This window comes from Eleginops maclovinus, chromosome 24 (genome assembly GCF_036324505.1).
Source record: "Eleginops maclovinus isolate JMC-PN-2008 ecotype Puerto Natales chromosome 24, JC_Emac_rtc_rv5, whole genome shotgun sequence".
Lineage (NCBI taxonomy): Eukaryota > Metazoa > Chordata > Actinopteri > Perciformes > Eleginopidae > Eleginops > Eleginops maclovinus.
The window spans coordinates 10,326,526-10,341,391 of record NC_086372.1 but is presented as its reverse complement, the minus strand read 5'-3'; the positions used below and the strand labels follow the sequence as shown (position 1 = coordinate 10,341,391).

At 45.5% G+C, this 14,866-nt stretch overlaps 2 protein-coding genes across 4 annotated transcripts; one reads left to right on the top strand and one right to left on the bottom strand.

Annotated features, from left to right (window-relative positions):
• Positions 1–1,150: 1,150 nt before the first annotated feature.
• Positions 1,151–13,123, bottom strand: arhgap1 (Rho GTPase activating protein 1). Of its 3 annotated transcripts, none has more exons than XM_063877624.1 (14): positions 12,953–13,071; positions 10,529–10,733; positions 10,190–10,288; positions 9,938–10,025; positions 9,598–9,729; positions 9,254–9,340; positions 9,043–9,141; positions 8,721–8,828; positions 8,331–8,407; positions 8,167–8,244; positions 7,763–7,891; positions 6,456–6,559; positions 6,150–6,350; positions 1,151–1,729 (listed from the first exon to the last, which is right to left on the bottom strand). In XM_063877624.1, the coding sequence occupies exons 2-13, from the start codon at positions 10,650–10,652 to the stop codon at positions 6,183–6,185; spliced, it is 1,293 nt and encodes a 430-aa protein (XP_063733694.1). In that variant the 5' UTR covers positions 10,653–10,733; positions 12,953–13,071; the 3' UTR covers positions 1,151–1,729; positions 6,150–6,182. The 3 variants fall into 3 exon arrangements, 2 of the variants coding, with proteins under 2 accessions (XP_063733694.1, XP_063733693.1); XR_010165318.1 differs by lacking the exon at positions 1,151–1,729 and adding an exon at positions 3,296–5,055 and having other exon boundaries at positions 5,090–6,350; XM_063877623.1 differs by lacking the exon at positions 1,151–1,729 and adding an exon at positions 13,105–13,123 and having other exon boundaries at positions 3,296–6,350; positions 12,953–13,018.
• Positions 12,967–14,843, top strand: arl6ip6 (ADP-ribosylation factor-like 6 interacting protein 6). The gene is made up of 4 exons (XM_063877625.1): positions 12,967–13,872; positions 14,016–14,069; positions 14,245–14,377; positions 14,507–14,843. Exons 1-4 carry the CDS (start codon positions 13,788–13,790, stop codon positions 14,598–14,600), a joined length of 366 nt encoding a protein of 121 aa, XP_063733695.1. The 5' UTR covers positions 12,967–13,787; the 3' UTR covers positions 14,601–14,843.
• Positions 14,844–14,866: the final 23 nt, after the last annotated feature.

Sequence of the window (14,866 nt, the reverse complement as noted above, 5' to 3'; positions counted from 1 at the left end):
CACACACACACACACACACACACACACACACACACACACACACACACACACACACACACACACACACACACTCCATGCCTTCTGCTAACTGTCTGAAAAACAGCTTTTCTCCTGAAAGGTCACACAGACTTGAATGACAGCTTTAAGTCCCGCGCTCATATTACACTCTGCAGCGAGGAGCGTCCGCCTCCACTGGAAATGCCGAGAGTACGGGGGAGCAATTAATTGTAATGAGTAATGGGACAAATGTGGTCGGCATATGACCACTAATGCTCCTTTTTCTTTCTTCCTCTAGAGGATTTAGGACGCTGATGCCAGCGAGGTGTCTGCATGCACACTAATTGAAAAGTGGTCAGACTTCCTCCATGTATTCCCTCAATTCAGAGGCGTGTCTGATCCAAACCTGTCTAATTGTTAGGCAGCCCAGAAAAACTGCACTGGCAACCTGCATTCTATATGGCACATTGAATGTGTATTCACTGTGACTGTTCTCTCCCTCTGAATCTCAGCACTTATTCAACTTCTTGGGGCTTAAAATTGCATAAATTGAATGATAAAAATGCTAGTTGTGCCCATTCTCCATTAACTCCATTAACTCAAATTGGATGACATTCGTTCCAATTTTGCACCTGAGTATTTCTATTTTAGTCCTTGATTTAAGAAGGAAGTAGTCGGATGCAGGCTCTAATTTGGGTTAGTGTTAGTAATTACAAGCTTACTACTGGAAAGTATCCGCCTTTAATGATGTTTTGATGCGTTTTAATTAGAAATGTGAGTAAGAGCACAGGGACCAGCTCGGCAAACCCTCAGCTCATAATTATGGGAAATAAGATGATGATTAACGGAGAAATGAATCACATCGACCTGTTGCAAGCAAGTTCAAATATTGATGTGGGAGAGGGCAGGTCATTTAATTTATCCTCATTCTGTGTTATTTGTGATTGCAGTGGAAGTCATTAAATAAGGAGGGTGTTTTTGAATCCTAAGGTGTCAGATGAATCCCCCAGGGCTCTATCTCAGACTTTGAGAGGGGGGGGTGGGGGGGGGGACAAGACGCCTGGTGAACCCTGGACATCTCCACTTTATGGGGTGGAATAATGGCTCACACCTTTCGAAACCTCCTCTGGTGGAATAGAAAGGCAGTTTTGAAAGGTGTGCTGACATTTCCCGGGTCAGCCACAGGCTTTGTGCGGACAGGAAGCTCTTTCAGCTGCGTCTCAATGGACACCTGTCAATCAGCACAGAGAAGGGGAGGATCATTACCCGTACTGTAAAAAGGCAGCCTGTTTGTCTCCAACTTACCACAAAAGATGATGCAAACACACAGCGCAGCAAAGCACATCATGTTGATGACTCCGTTCTCAGATCATTACACATGTAAGGCCATTGATCAGTTTTTAAGTCATAGCTTTAAGACTTGTGTAAAAATACTAGTTCATTTAATGAAACTGGTCCTCCTGCTCTCTTGAACCCTGGTCCATCAGCCTTTGAGGACTTCATAAATGTCCCCTTGGAGTGTGCGGAGCTCCTCCACTGTTCCCTGCAGCCAGCACTGAAGAAGGCCATTTGCCCACACTCAATTGATCTTGTTCCCCTGATTCGTCACAAAGTCCCTCTGAGCAGTGAGGAGGAAGACGAGCCGGGGGCCAGAAGTGATATTTCCGTCTGTCGGTGAGTGTGACCTGCCCTTTCCATCACCTCCCTCCTCAGGATTCCTTTTGTTTTCGTCCTTAAAGAAGACAAAAGACATATTTGACTTTAAACATTGAAGGTCAAAGAGTGCCTGCAGTGTGTGATCAGGAAGTCCTCCCTGGGACCTTTGACCCCGGAAGCTCTCAAGCTGCAGCTCATGCTCACCGTGTGTGAAGGATGACATTTGCCTCTATTCAAATGAACCGGAAATATGTGCATTCATCAGAAAACATGCATACTTTTCCACTTCTAAAGGCATCGTTCCTCAACCAACCCGAACCACCTGGAGCAAAGAGGGAAGCCAAGCTGGCAGATATTACCCAAAGACTTTAGGCGATCGATGTTATTGCACCAAATCTCATTAATAATACGGGGTGAAAGTTGAACACTTATGCTAGCCACTACTCCCCAGTTTATCTACCTGTAAAACATTGAGTACTGTTGCACGTCTGGAGCTGTTTGCCCCTCACACTCCGGCCCTGACACTTTGCATGCTTTTCATTATCTTGGATTCAAATGAGTAACTGAGAATATTATGAAGTATTTTATCAGGTACTTTTTATATCATTTCACAATGTCGTTGCTTCTCTATACTTCCACTCCACTACCTTTCAGAGGCAAATAGTTTAGGTTTTAACCCACTGCATTTGGTCACAGTTACTTTGCACGTCAGTATTTGTAGTATCTATAAAACTTCAATGCTCTTGCATTATTAAAGAGGATGATAGAATAGCACAATATAATACTGTGCATACATTCATCAGACAACGTGCTGCTTCCTCTAAAGTAAAGCCTCGGACTGTGTGGTCCAACGCTGAATAAAGTATAGTTGAATGACTGTTGAAGCTGTGCACTGTGCAGCGTTTGATCAGCTTTACAGCCAAAGTTCTGTTTCCTATTTCTATTTACTTCAAGATGCCATTTTGAGTCATTGGGGTACAAATGTGTGGCTATAGGTGATAGCAAAGGGTCAGCAGGGGTCGCCATACTACAGGGAAGGTTTACTCATTCTGCCTGTGTGACAAAATCTACCACATACCCTGCCTGTCTCAAAAGAAGTGGCTCAGAGTGATATGACACTGCTCATAGGAAGCTTTTGTGGCAGTTTTATAAATCAACTACAATTCTGTCCTTTCAAGGGAAGGACATGTTTACAGATGTTCATGGTCCACAGAGGATGAGACCTGTCCGTGGATGAAACGCAGGCAGATGTGCCTTTATGCATCCACCACAGGGGAATTACAATTTGATGCAGCAGCACAAGCGAATGCAGTCAAAGAAACCCTTCCCTACATACCTGTACTTACAGAACAGTGTCTAAAGGGTAGCCCGGCTGCAAACAGCATCTGCCTTTTGAGTATATATCAGGAATGTGCTTCAGTGTTTTTGATTCTTCTAGACTTTTCTAGGAGACAATAACTGGCCATCAAGTAATACAATCTAAAATCTCCATTAGATTTATGTTCTACTTCCTTTTAGCATTTTAGACCATTCATACGTTTTGAGCCACTGCACCTATTTTGTGCTCATCAATCCCCGTTTATGATTTCAATACAACACCTTTGATATTCACCTTAGTGTTTGAATAAATGCTCACTCCAGATCACATCAGTCTCTTTTCCTTTATTGTTTGCACACATGATATTACAGTTCTACCATTTTAATAACACAGAACAAATATCCACAACATATCAAAAGTAAGTAATGAACGAAAGTGGTTAAGAACACAAGAGCACCTCTCAGTATATCCACCCAGAAACCAATAGGATTGTTGCCATGACGAAAGGATATTAGGGGATGATTAAAATAGAGCTGGTTTCTATTCTGATCAGAGAACAGCTCGTGCAACAACATCACACTGAAGATCCAAGTTGTAAAAGGATAAAAATCTTCCTGGATTATAATCTAATACTTGGTTGACTAGAGACTGCAGAAATTAAAGACCAATAATGGGTGTTAGGAAAATGACAGCATGTTTGGGAGCAGTCGGGCCATGCTGCGAGACATAAGTCAAGGGAGAACAATGACTCATCCTGATTGAAATTGTACAATTATTCTGTAATACCAGAAATGAAATATCTCTGAGGTCAGAGCTGGGTTCAACAGGCCTTGGAGCTCCATCGTCCCCTCTGGGTGTTCGGTCCAAAGCACCTCTGTCCCGTTGTTGATGCTAACGGCAGAGTGTGTGGATTTGAATGTCAGATGTGCCGTGCCCTGAGGTGACTATAGCTGTTAGCTCGCTAGCAACAACATGGTTGATCAGCACAGCCTGCTCACTCAGCCCTATAAAGGCTTCTAGGACCCCCTGGATTAGAGAGGTACGTCACTGAATCTGGGGAACTGTTTTGGGTGCACTGGCACTTCAATGGCTAATCCACATGATCACTTGAACAAATAAGGCAAGGGCATGCACATGGTCACACACACATGGTCACACACACATGGCCACACACACACACTTGTGTTAAACACTTGTACCTCCGAGGTGATGGAAAACGTTCATATCATTTCTGCTGCTTTACAATAAAGTTTGAGCTGTACAACTTTCCCATATCAAAGAATGAACATCACCAAGATTGGAGAGACCATTGCACTGAACATTAATACACACACACACACAGGATTTATTCTACTACACTCAATATTTAAACCCTGACATTGTTTCTACTCAGCTGAGCAGTGTCCAGCTGAGTTAGCCTAACACACACCATCGGACTACATTAAAGATCGAGTTCAGCTTCAGTCAACTTCAGCTCTCATATTTCCGTGCTTTTCAGCCACATCTTATTAAGCCTTATAAAAAAATACAATACTTATATTTACCCAAGGCTAGTATTTTGGCTATAAACAAACAAACACGACTGATTCGATGCACAGTTTGGCCAGGAGACTTAACATCAAGGTCACGACCACAGAGAAGGAGACAACAGAGGTCAAATATCTAGGTCATACACCGCATAACACTACACAACTACAGTTCAAAAGAACACTGAGCTGCTCAACTCAGCTTTTATTTGACGTGGAATGCAATGCTTCAGATGAGCTGGAGACAGATGGCAGAAAACATTGGATTTAAGGCTTCGGAAGCGAATGAAGAGGCACCACAGAGACCCCTGCAGGAACACTTTCTGGTAGGGATCACAGCGAATGAAACATGTTAAGATCACTACCGTAAACTACATTGACACACACCTGTGCAGTAAAGACAACCAATAAGCAAAGGATGCACAGCAAATAAGTTGTCTCCAAGTCTTGAATGTTGTGATTCAAGTCCTAAAGAAGTGTTTGCAACACTGCTGGAAGAACAGCTTCCTGTGACGCTCAAACAACCCATGGATGCTCTCTACTTACCGAAATGTGTGTCTGTTGGCAGGGAAACTAAAAGTAGCCCTTCCACGCCAAAGTCAAGTTTCCTCTTTCGTTCGTCACTGGAAATATTTATCAAAATACTGTGGCAGCAGCAAAACCCTATCAGGCCTTTGGGGTTGTATTAAGACATGCACGTGTGTTATCTACATACGTGCACAGCTTGTTGTGATTTACCCGTGACTAAGAGACCATAATACAGCTCAGACTGACTTCATTATTAACAGGGCTTCAAATTGTTCCAAGGAGTATGCTGTTCTACGGAGAATATGTTTGGGGTGGGACGGACGTTTGAGTTGTTACTTTAAAATCTCAAAACCGAGTTCACTGCGAGTTAACCTGAGACTTTCACACACCTCCGTCCTCTTTACGTTTGGCACCACAACACAGAGGACTGCTGCGGATTCGCCCTGCCTACAGCTGTTATGGCAGAGGTTTACAGGGAAGGACACGGTTCAGGATTTTTGGAGGATGGTTGGGTGTGATGGAGGGCTGGAAGAGCTGCCTGCACTGCAGCCAGTGGTTGAGTGAGACTCACCATGCATTCACACTGGAGCCACAAAATCAATATTTTACCTGCATTTAAGCCAAGGAAGATAAACTGAACATGTTGCAACACATACTACATGTGTGTGTTTATTTTCATCGGACCAAATGCTTTCTTGAGTTCTGAGATTAAAGTCAGAAATCATCTGTGATCAAAATGAAGAGCCACCTTCAACGATTCTGAACACTGCAGATCTGCTGAGAGGTTACTCAGTGGGTGTTTCTCTGGTGACCTTCATCTGGGTGACACCCTGAAATCCTTCTTAGAAACAATATATCTAAAACCTCCGTCAAAGTGAGCCAGTGTGAGTGGAGGGTAAGCCATCAACGTATTCACTGTTGAAGTGTGCTGTAGGTTCTTTTTGTACGGGGAATTGGCCTGCAGTCTAATATTTGTACTATATCCATCTTGGCGCCTGGAGTCACGTGGAAATGGACATAAAGACAAGGCTAGTGGGCTATCAGGACATACAGAATGGTGTGAGCAGAATTTATTTCAACCTGTCCTCAGGATCTTTTCAGTGTCTAGTGTTTAATGGACTGACTTGAAGAGAGCCTGCAGGGTGGAGGGACGGGGTTCAGGTGAAGACCAGGTGCTGCTGGTCCAGCAGGGTTCTGGTGAAGTTGTTGATTGGCCCAATGGCACTGAGTGACATAGCATTGTCCCGCCCCCAGAGCAGGTTAGGACCAAACACCACAGCCAGGTTACTGTTGGTCATCTTATTCACCTCACTGTTGGCTGACACCTGAACACACACACACACACACACACACACACACACACACACACACACGTTACAGACCAGATAAAGACCCTGTAAGGTATAGCAGGCGTGTTCCATCAGCTGTACCTGAGCCAGGAATGTGACGAGGCAGCGCAGTGACGAGTAGTTCTCCTCCGGCAGCGACTCCACCAGGGCCTTCAGCTGCTCCGCCTGGCTTTCACTGGGCACAGCTGGAGCACAGTTCTGACAGTAAGTCTTCAGGAGTTACAGAATGTAGAACCAAACAACGAATCACACAGGCCGAAGCAGGCCGCAGCAGGCCGAAGCAGTCCGCCACAGGCCGAAGCAGTCTGCCACAGGCCGAAGCAGGCCGCCGCAGGCTGCCGCAGGCCGAAGCAGTCTGCCACAGGCCGAAGCAGGCCGCCGCAGGCTGCCGCAGGCCGAAGCAGGCCGCCACAGGCCGAAGCAGGCCGCCGCAGGCTGCCACAGGCCGAAGCAGGCCGCCGCAGGCCGAAGCAGGCCGCCACAGGCCGAAGCAGTCTGCCACAGGCCGAAGCAGGCCGCCGCAGGCTGCCACAGGCCGAAGCAGGCCGCCGCAGGCTGCCGCAGGCCGAAGCAGGCCGCCACAGGCCGAAGCAGGCCGCCGCAGGCTGCCACAGGCCGAAGCAGGCCACCGCGGGCCGAAGCAGGCCGCCACAGGCCGAAGCAGGCTGCCACAGGCTGCCACAGGCCGAAGCAGGCTGCCGTAGGCTGAAGCAGGCTGCCGCAGGCCAAAGCAGGCTGCCGTAGGCTGAAGCAGGCTGCCGCAGGCCAAAGCAGGCTGCCATAGGCTGAAGCAGGCTGCCGCAGGCCGCCACAGGCTGATGCAGGCTGCCACAGGCTGATGCAGGCTGCCGCAGGCCAAAGCAGGCCAAAGCAGGCCGAAGCAGGCTGCCACAGGCCGAAGCAGGCCGCTGCAGGCCGCTGCAGGCTGCCACAGCACAGCACCATCGCCTTTGTTGGATTGTGCTTCTGTATAATCCCAGGTCTAGTTTTATTTCCAACAGCTCGTTCTATTTTCTTTCTCTATCCTTTTGATGTTGTTGTTTTTTCTCCACTTGTTTTTTGTTTGTTGTTTAGTTTTGCTATCTTTGGGCACTTACTACAATGATCTGTTAATCAAACTGTATTATCGATCTGTGTTACTCACAGGGTTACTGCATACTGAATATGCTATGACTCAGAGTACTTTTATAAAGGAGCTGCAATGAAAGATATCATACTGACAATCCAATAGCTATAGTCCTCACTAAAAGGAAGGGGGTAACACTGATTCTGCTTCCTCATAATTAAACGTTCATAAAGTTGATGTTGTGGCTGAATATTCAGTTTCCATCTAATTCCAGCTGAATGAGAGTCTCTCTCTACTCTGACGTGGTACAACTCCAACGTACAGCTGAAGTTGACGATGTCGTTGTAGAGCTGGTAGGTGAGGAGGGGCTCAGGCAGCTCCCTCAGGAACGTCTTCAGGATCACAGCAGCCAGGTGGACGTCTTCGATCTCTCTGAAGTTCACTGTTGCCCCTAGAAAACACACACACGCATCACTGCTTAGTCCATCATAACTCCAAGTACATGTTCCTTTGAAATAAATGATGGATTTTTTGTGGAATTTGTTGGAATACTTGCAAAACATTTTTGGGGAGTTAACTGTTTTACATTCAGATACGATTATTGATCTGTTCACACAAATAAGTCTTCACAACACTTGACCACTTCCCCTGCACACGGGAAGTTAAAAGACACTTCCTTGTTGACGATGAAATGAATAGAATGGTTAACCAGGCCGATGATCCTACCCGAGTTGTACTGGAGCTGCGTCTCCTTCACCAAAGTCACGTTAGCAGAACGCCTGAAGATCCCTTCGATCTCCAACCCTGACACAGAGAGGAACACACAGCATCACCACTGAGAACAACATGCTCATTCGTGCGTCTGTGTTTTACAACACAAGAGGAGTCACCTTTCTCTGAGAGGAAGCTTATGGTGTCTCTCATCACCACGGGAACTGAATCCTCATCTGGATGCCTTTGTTTGAGTCTGACAAACACACATTTACAGTTAGAAAGTATATAGACATGGCCGTTAACACAGAAGCATCATACGTTGAGCATTTAGCTCAATTTAAGTCTTATATTCTGTTGGGTCGTTTCGTATCTACCTAAAACTATACTTCCCATGAGTTCCTCATAAAGACAACCTGTTTTATATTTTCAAAAAGCATTTCCGGCTTTTAAAGGGTCTATTTTAAGGACTAGAAGTATGAAGTTGCATAAAGGGAAGTAAAGTAAACATATGTACTTAGTATCAGTGGATATAAATCTAACACACCAGCAGAGGTGTGGGCACTTACATCACAAGTGGCACCCCAAACACCTGGTTGGGGAGGGGGGGACTATGAAGAGGAGACACGGGGGGCGGGACGCCTGATTTCAGAGACGCTCTCAACTTGTTGTCGTACCTGGCACAGAAACGAAGAGATCATTCATGGCTCATAAAAGTGGGCCGAGCGGTCACTAACTGTGCCTGAAGGGGAACATGTGACGTATCAGAGAGTTGAAAGCAGAGACAGTAATTGTTTGAGCAGCGGTGTACAAAGGGACAACCATAGGAAGTCAATGGCAGATTCAACCTGTGAATCATTTTTAAGTGACAGAATTAAGATCAGCCCTTACTCTTTGACCCGGGCAGGTATGATCAGCTGCTCACACTTCACCACATCGTCCAGCTCACTCAGATAGCTCACGTAGTTTATCTTCCGGCCAAACTTAAAACTGCAGAGAGAGAGAGACATCCAGCAGTGAGCCTCTGTCATGGTTCCCTGTTAGACCTCGTGGTCTGGATATGCTGAGTGATAATATTTGTAACTTTACATAAAACAAGAACCTGATAAATGGTTTGAAGAGGATCAGCAGAGTCTTGATGAACATGGTAGGGTGGACGATATACAAAGCCTTGATGTTCTTCTTATACCTGAAAACACAGAACCAAAGTCCTGATGACAAGGATAAGGATCTGATTGATAGTAACGGTACGCTGTTTTTAACGTTCATTTACACTGTACTTTAGGACCACCATAATGTTGACCTTTGATATCTAGCTTGCTTCTGCATGTTAATCATGCTGCATCAATGATGAACACTCCTACATGGAGGATGCAATAAACAAGGAAGTCAAGAGTAGAGAAAAAGATGTGAGGATAAATAGTTCTCTAACATCACTGTGCTTACTTTCTGTCAAACTCCCTGTAGGCATCCCGCAGCCAGCTGAGAGAGGGTTTGTTTTCGCTGGTCAGCCCGTGGTGGAAGTAGATCAGAGTGTAATCACTTTCAACATACTGATCCAGTGTTCCTTTCAGATACCTGCAATGAAAATAATGAAACATGTCGCCGTCATATACATAGATATGTGTATTTGGACTGAGAGCCAAGAACCTGAATGGTATATGTATGGAAGAGGGTTAGGGCCACATGAGCAAGCATCTTGCTTATGTCAGAGTTAAGGGGCTAAAGTTACACACACACACACACACACACAAAGGCAGTCATTTCGATGAATATTGGTTCTTACATCAGCAGCTTGTGATGGTCCAGTTCGTGATGTGGAGGCATCCTGCATGCATTAAACACTATCACCTTCCTGCCAAAGTTATCATCACCTACAAACAGAAGCAGACATGGAGCCAACATTATTGTTACCTGCACCAGGATAATCTGCACAATTAACACCACGTTAGCATGTTGGAAGTCAAACGTTAAGATTTCAAAGGAACTACACAGCGGTCACATGGCTATGCATCACAACCGAGCCCGAAGGACCGACCTGCAACTTCAATGATCTGATGCCTGGCGATGTCATAGAAGGGATGGTCCCAGGGCAGGTGGGGGGAGTCGGCATCGAAGCGCTGGGAGATATCCGTCTCTGAAACACACACATACACACCACATCTGAGTCCTGACCTCATAGTCCAAATGATTCACCGGGCTTCTGCCATCCTCACTAGGACACTAACCACAAGCAGTTATTTTCATAGTTCTGAAAACTGTATCACAGCCATGAAAAAATATGAGCATTTGTTGACTAATAGTGATAGAAAAACCCTTTATTAATTATCATAAAACACACAGGCTTGTGTCTCTACACAATATACATCCAGCTCACCTGACTTGGTGAGAGTGGACTCGTCTGCGGGCCACTGCTGATCCTCTATCGTGGTCAGCTTCAGCTGTCCCAACTGTGCCGTCGTCGGGTCTTCCCCCAGATCTACCAGCAGCTCTGAAGACATCACACTGCAGAAAAGCCCTACACACACACACACTCACACACCACACACAGCTGCAACTTCCACAGAGGAGACGCCAAAGTCCTGCAGGAGACAGAGACACCGAAGGTCAGCAGGGTATGGAAGCACTTCCTTTAAATGTGCACTCAGGGAAGGGGATTTGTTTACAGTGCTCATGTTGTACGCAAGGTCTGCACAATAAAATGGTTCATGCATTCTCATTCCTTCATAAGGGCCGGTTTTTTTGGGGGCCAAAACGTATACACGTAAATGCATTTCCAGTCATTCAAGAATAAATACATACCGTGATATACCGTAATACTGCGAGCGCCCAGCCCTAGCTGCCACTAGAATGCTGCTTGTCATTTCATGTTATTCCTACCACAAAGCCACATTAAACATCTGAGTGACGCATGTGACGGCTCTGTGTTGGAGTCCTCTGCAGAGCAGGCTGCTGAGATGACTGAAATACTGCCTCCAGCCGCCCGATACAAACGGCAACGCTCAGTGAGACCGGGACATTAGCATAATGTAACTGCTTCAAATGATTCTCTTCCTCTTCTCACATATTAACTCTCTCCCCGTTTTCTATACTCACACTTCCTCTTTAATCTCCCAACCCCCACTTATTTACCCATATACTGCTACATGCACACCCCCACACAGCCTTTCTCTCTCTCTGCTGTGTGATGTTATACTTGCTGACAGCATGTTGCTTTAAATAAATATCGCTACTAACCAACAGACAGTCAGCCTACTGCTGCCGACCAATCACAGACACACAGATATTGAAAAGACACAACCACACACACTTGGTCTGTTTTGAGTCACTATGAAGCTGTCAGGGAGGACATCGGGATTAGGATTTTGGATTTGAACAATTACCGGTTCCTCCTGGACGCAACCCTATCTTGCTCCCACAGCAGGAGGGAGCCACTATCGCTTTGAGCAAAAAGACCAATTATGCAAGGACACACATCACATGACTAAGCTCTATTGCTTAATGTTGCTGCCTAAACCAAATAAGAACAATAACCCCATGTCAAACACATAAGGGGTTGGGTATCATTTCAGTATAAATGACTGATCTGGTTCTGCTTATGGAACTGCATTCAGTTCTTGAAATGCCAAAACACAGTGCTAAAAAGAGAAAACTAAATAATAATCCCACTAAAGGTAAAGTGGTTAAGAAAGAATATAAAATAATCGGTTCAATTAAATACAAATTCATTCTGATTATCACACGGCTTGGTTGAATACTTGATGCTGATTGGTCGATTTGGAAATTCAGAGGTCTGCCCTTTCTTGTTAGCTCACATCATCCCTTGGTGCTATTAGAGATTTTGCAATGACCTTGGTGCGCCCCTAAAGTAACACTGAATCCATCCAAAATTACACAGACCGGGTCCAACAAGCCATGTTCATCCAACAAACCTGCACTCCAAAGCGCACGGTCTTACTAGGACTTGAATTAGGGCTGCACTATACCAACAATCTATCCTTACTGCGATATCCACATTCAAGTGATATGCATCTCAAATACAGCTTGAACGAGATAAATGATAACCTATTTCATGTGCATTAACGCACTTGCGAATATTCTGCATATCCAAGACCCAATTAAAAACCTCGTTGTTTTACTTAGTTATTTGGCTCCAGAGTTCTGTAATCAATAGTCAGGCCTGAGTCCGACAGGTACAGGAAAAGGCGGGGTTGCGTGGGTGCTCTATGGATGAAGAACATCCGGGTAATTTCACACCAAGGAGGTCCACCTTTTCAATATATTTGCATCCAGACATTTGAGTTTTACATTTCATTAGGAAATGCTGATAAAGGGTGTTTTGAAAGACACGCAAAGGACCATAACGCAGTGAGCATTTGAACTGTAGATGTGTCTTTAAAGCTCAGTGGAGTCTGCACCAGAGGAAGCACGATATCACGTTAGCTATTGATCAGGTCTGAGCAACAGGTGAGCAGCCAGGTAACTCCTTTACTTTACCCGGAAAGTCCGTTTGAGAATAACAGGTCAGTCATCTTGGTGCTTTAGAAAAGCGAAATGCTGCCAAGCTAGTCGCAGTATGATACACGGATGCACATACATGTAGTATGACCGCGGGGTTGGCATTGATGGGTGAAGAGAAGGACTGCTCTTAGCAGAGTAACGTCACAAACCGACGTTACCACTACATGTAGCCCCGTGATACTGACCGACTACACGACCACGAAATGTTCACGCCACCATTGTGCTCCCGCCTTTTCTGTCACAGAACCAAAGCAGCACAGTGGATGTGTGTTAAACGTACCGTAATGTGAAGTTTCCGTACGGTCACCCGGTGGGCTTTGTGGCGTCTCGGTAGATGTGATCAGGGCTGTTGACAGACAACAATAATGCGTCAACACCTTTTCCGGTTTGTTATTTTCAAAATAAACGTACACATTTCTGCTTATGCTGTACCGTTCCTTTCAAAATAAAAGCACTGATATGACGTTCTTCTCCTCTCCTACCGCCTCTCGTGATCTTTTAGTGAATTACCGAACGCGCTGTCCAGTTGTTAGGCAAAATGAACCTGCACAAGTAAACGCCCTGCATTCACAAAGCATCAACATTAAAATATTCTTAAAGTAAAGTCACTCTTGTGTCTTAAGGCCCATTTCAGAATCATGCAATATCATTAGTGGTGGAAGACGTATTCAGACCCTTTACTTAAATAAAAGTAAATAAGTCAAAGTACAGAAATATTATCAACTGTAGGCCGTAAATGTGCAATGGGGGAAATAAAACTGCACGGACGGAACATCCCGAGGGACAACTCTGTGTGCGGAAGTGCGACTACAGGCAGAAGAGGAGGATTCCAGACGCTCCTCCGGGACGGTCTCTTTGTAGTATACCTTTTATAACTCTTTGACACCTATCGCCTGAGTTGTAAAGGAGTCACTTAATACACTAGCGGTCCAATATTACGTAAAGGCAAGTTACGTTAAAGTGTACCCAGATTCAGAGAGGCACGGGGAGCTTCTCAGAGACATTTCCGGAAATGGAGCAGAGAGACTGTCCTTCTGTGAGACCCGAGGACAGTGTCCTGTCAGGGGGGGGGTGAACGTGGAAGAGCGGGACGGAGCGGCTTTAACCCGTGGCCGATGCTCGTGCTGTCAGTCCTGGGCTCCGCTGCAGCTGCGGCCGCTGTGGGCTGTGTGTGCGCGCTCATCTACCCCGTACTCAAAGGTAAGCGCGTGCGCCTGTGGACAGAATTGAGTCTCGCGCACATGATGTGCAAACTGCTACTTTAACACAAAGTTCTTAAACTTAAGTATTCCAATGTTTCTCTCAGAATAATGACTTCAAACTCAGAATTGTGTTCGTTTCAGAGCTGCGTGCAGAGAGAGTGGGACGGGAGGACGGGACTGAAGAAAGGATGCTGGGTGAGATCTGTCCCAGATTTACTGATCTGAATCCATGAGAACCCTTCAGCCTCATGTCAGCAGCTTTAATCACTGAATGCTCACTAAGTAATACACTATTACAAGTACCAATATATAATTATGTACAGCAATTAATAATTGTTCAGTGTGTGTGTGTGTGTGTGTGTGTGTGTAGGTTTTTGGAGTATCCTGGTGCTATCAGTATCAGTGGGATGTATCTGCTGTGCCTTCTCGTGGGCCCTCACCTACCTTGACTCGTACCAGCCTGGCATGATGTTGGCAGCACCGCTGGCACTGGCCCACTATAGGTAATAGAGCAATATATCAGACTGGTTTCTGAATATTAAACATCATCCAATCATTGTGCTTCAAAATGACCTCACTAGCAGACAGGAGTTAAGGGATACAACCTCAAAGCAGGAATCTGTGTTTTCTAGAGATGTATCTGGCCATGGTTTCAACATGGGGTTTGGCGTCGCCGTCCTTAATGGCATCATGTCCATGCTCACCGTCATCTGGAGCCTCACCTGACACACACAAAGGCATCGAGCAACCTGTGGGAGGGTAAAGGAATGGACGGAAGTTCTCCACTGCTACATCTAAATCCGACTTGAAATGGAGGTGTATTCATTGTGTTGAGAGGACCACCAGGCCTGTGTTTCTGGAACAGGACATTACCTGAATACACGTTATGTACAGTGCCTTGCAAAAAGTATTCACTCCCTTGGTTCTTTCCTGTTATCGCATTAAAACCTGTAATTTAAATAGATCTTATTTGGATTTAATGTCTGTAATCA

Coding starts and splice junctions, on each gene's coding strand:
- arl6ip6 (XM_063877625.1), top strand. CDS start 13,788: ATGCTCGTGCTGTCAGTCCTGGGCTCCGCTGCAGCTGCGGCCGCTGTG. Junction 14,070..14,244: donor GACTGAAGAAAGGATGCTGG/GTGAGATCTGTC, acceptor GTGTGTGTGTAG/GTTTTTGGAGTATCCTGGTG. Junction 14,378..14,506: donor CTGGCACTGGCCCACTATAG/GTAATAGAGCAA, acceptor TGTGTTTTCTAG/AGATGTATCTGGCCATGGTT.
- arhgap1 (XM_063877623.1), bottom strand. CDS start 10,652: ATGTCTTCAGAGCTGCTGGTAGATCTGGGGGAAGACCCGACGACGGCA. Junction 8,408..8,720: donor TTTGGGGTGCCACTTGTGAT/GTAAGTGCCCAC, acceptor TGTGTTTGTCAG/ACTCAAACAAAGGCATCCAG. Junction 8,245..8,330: donor AAGCTTCCTCTCAGAGAAAG/GTGACTCCTCTT, acceptor TCTCTGTGTCAG/GGTTGGAGATCGAAGGGATC.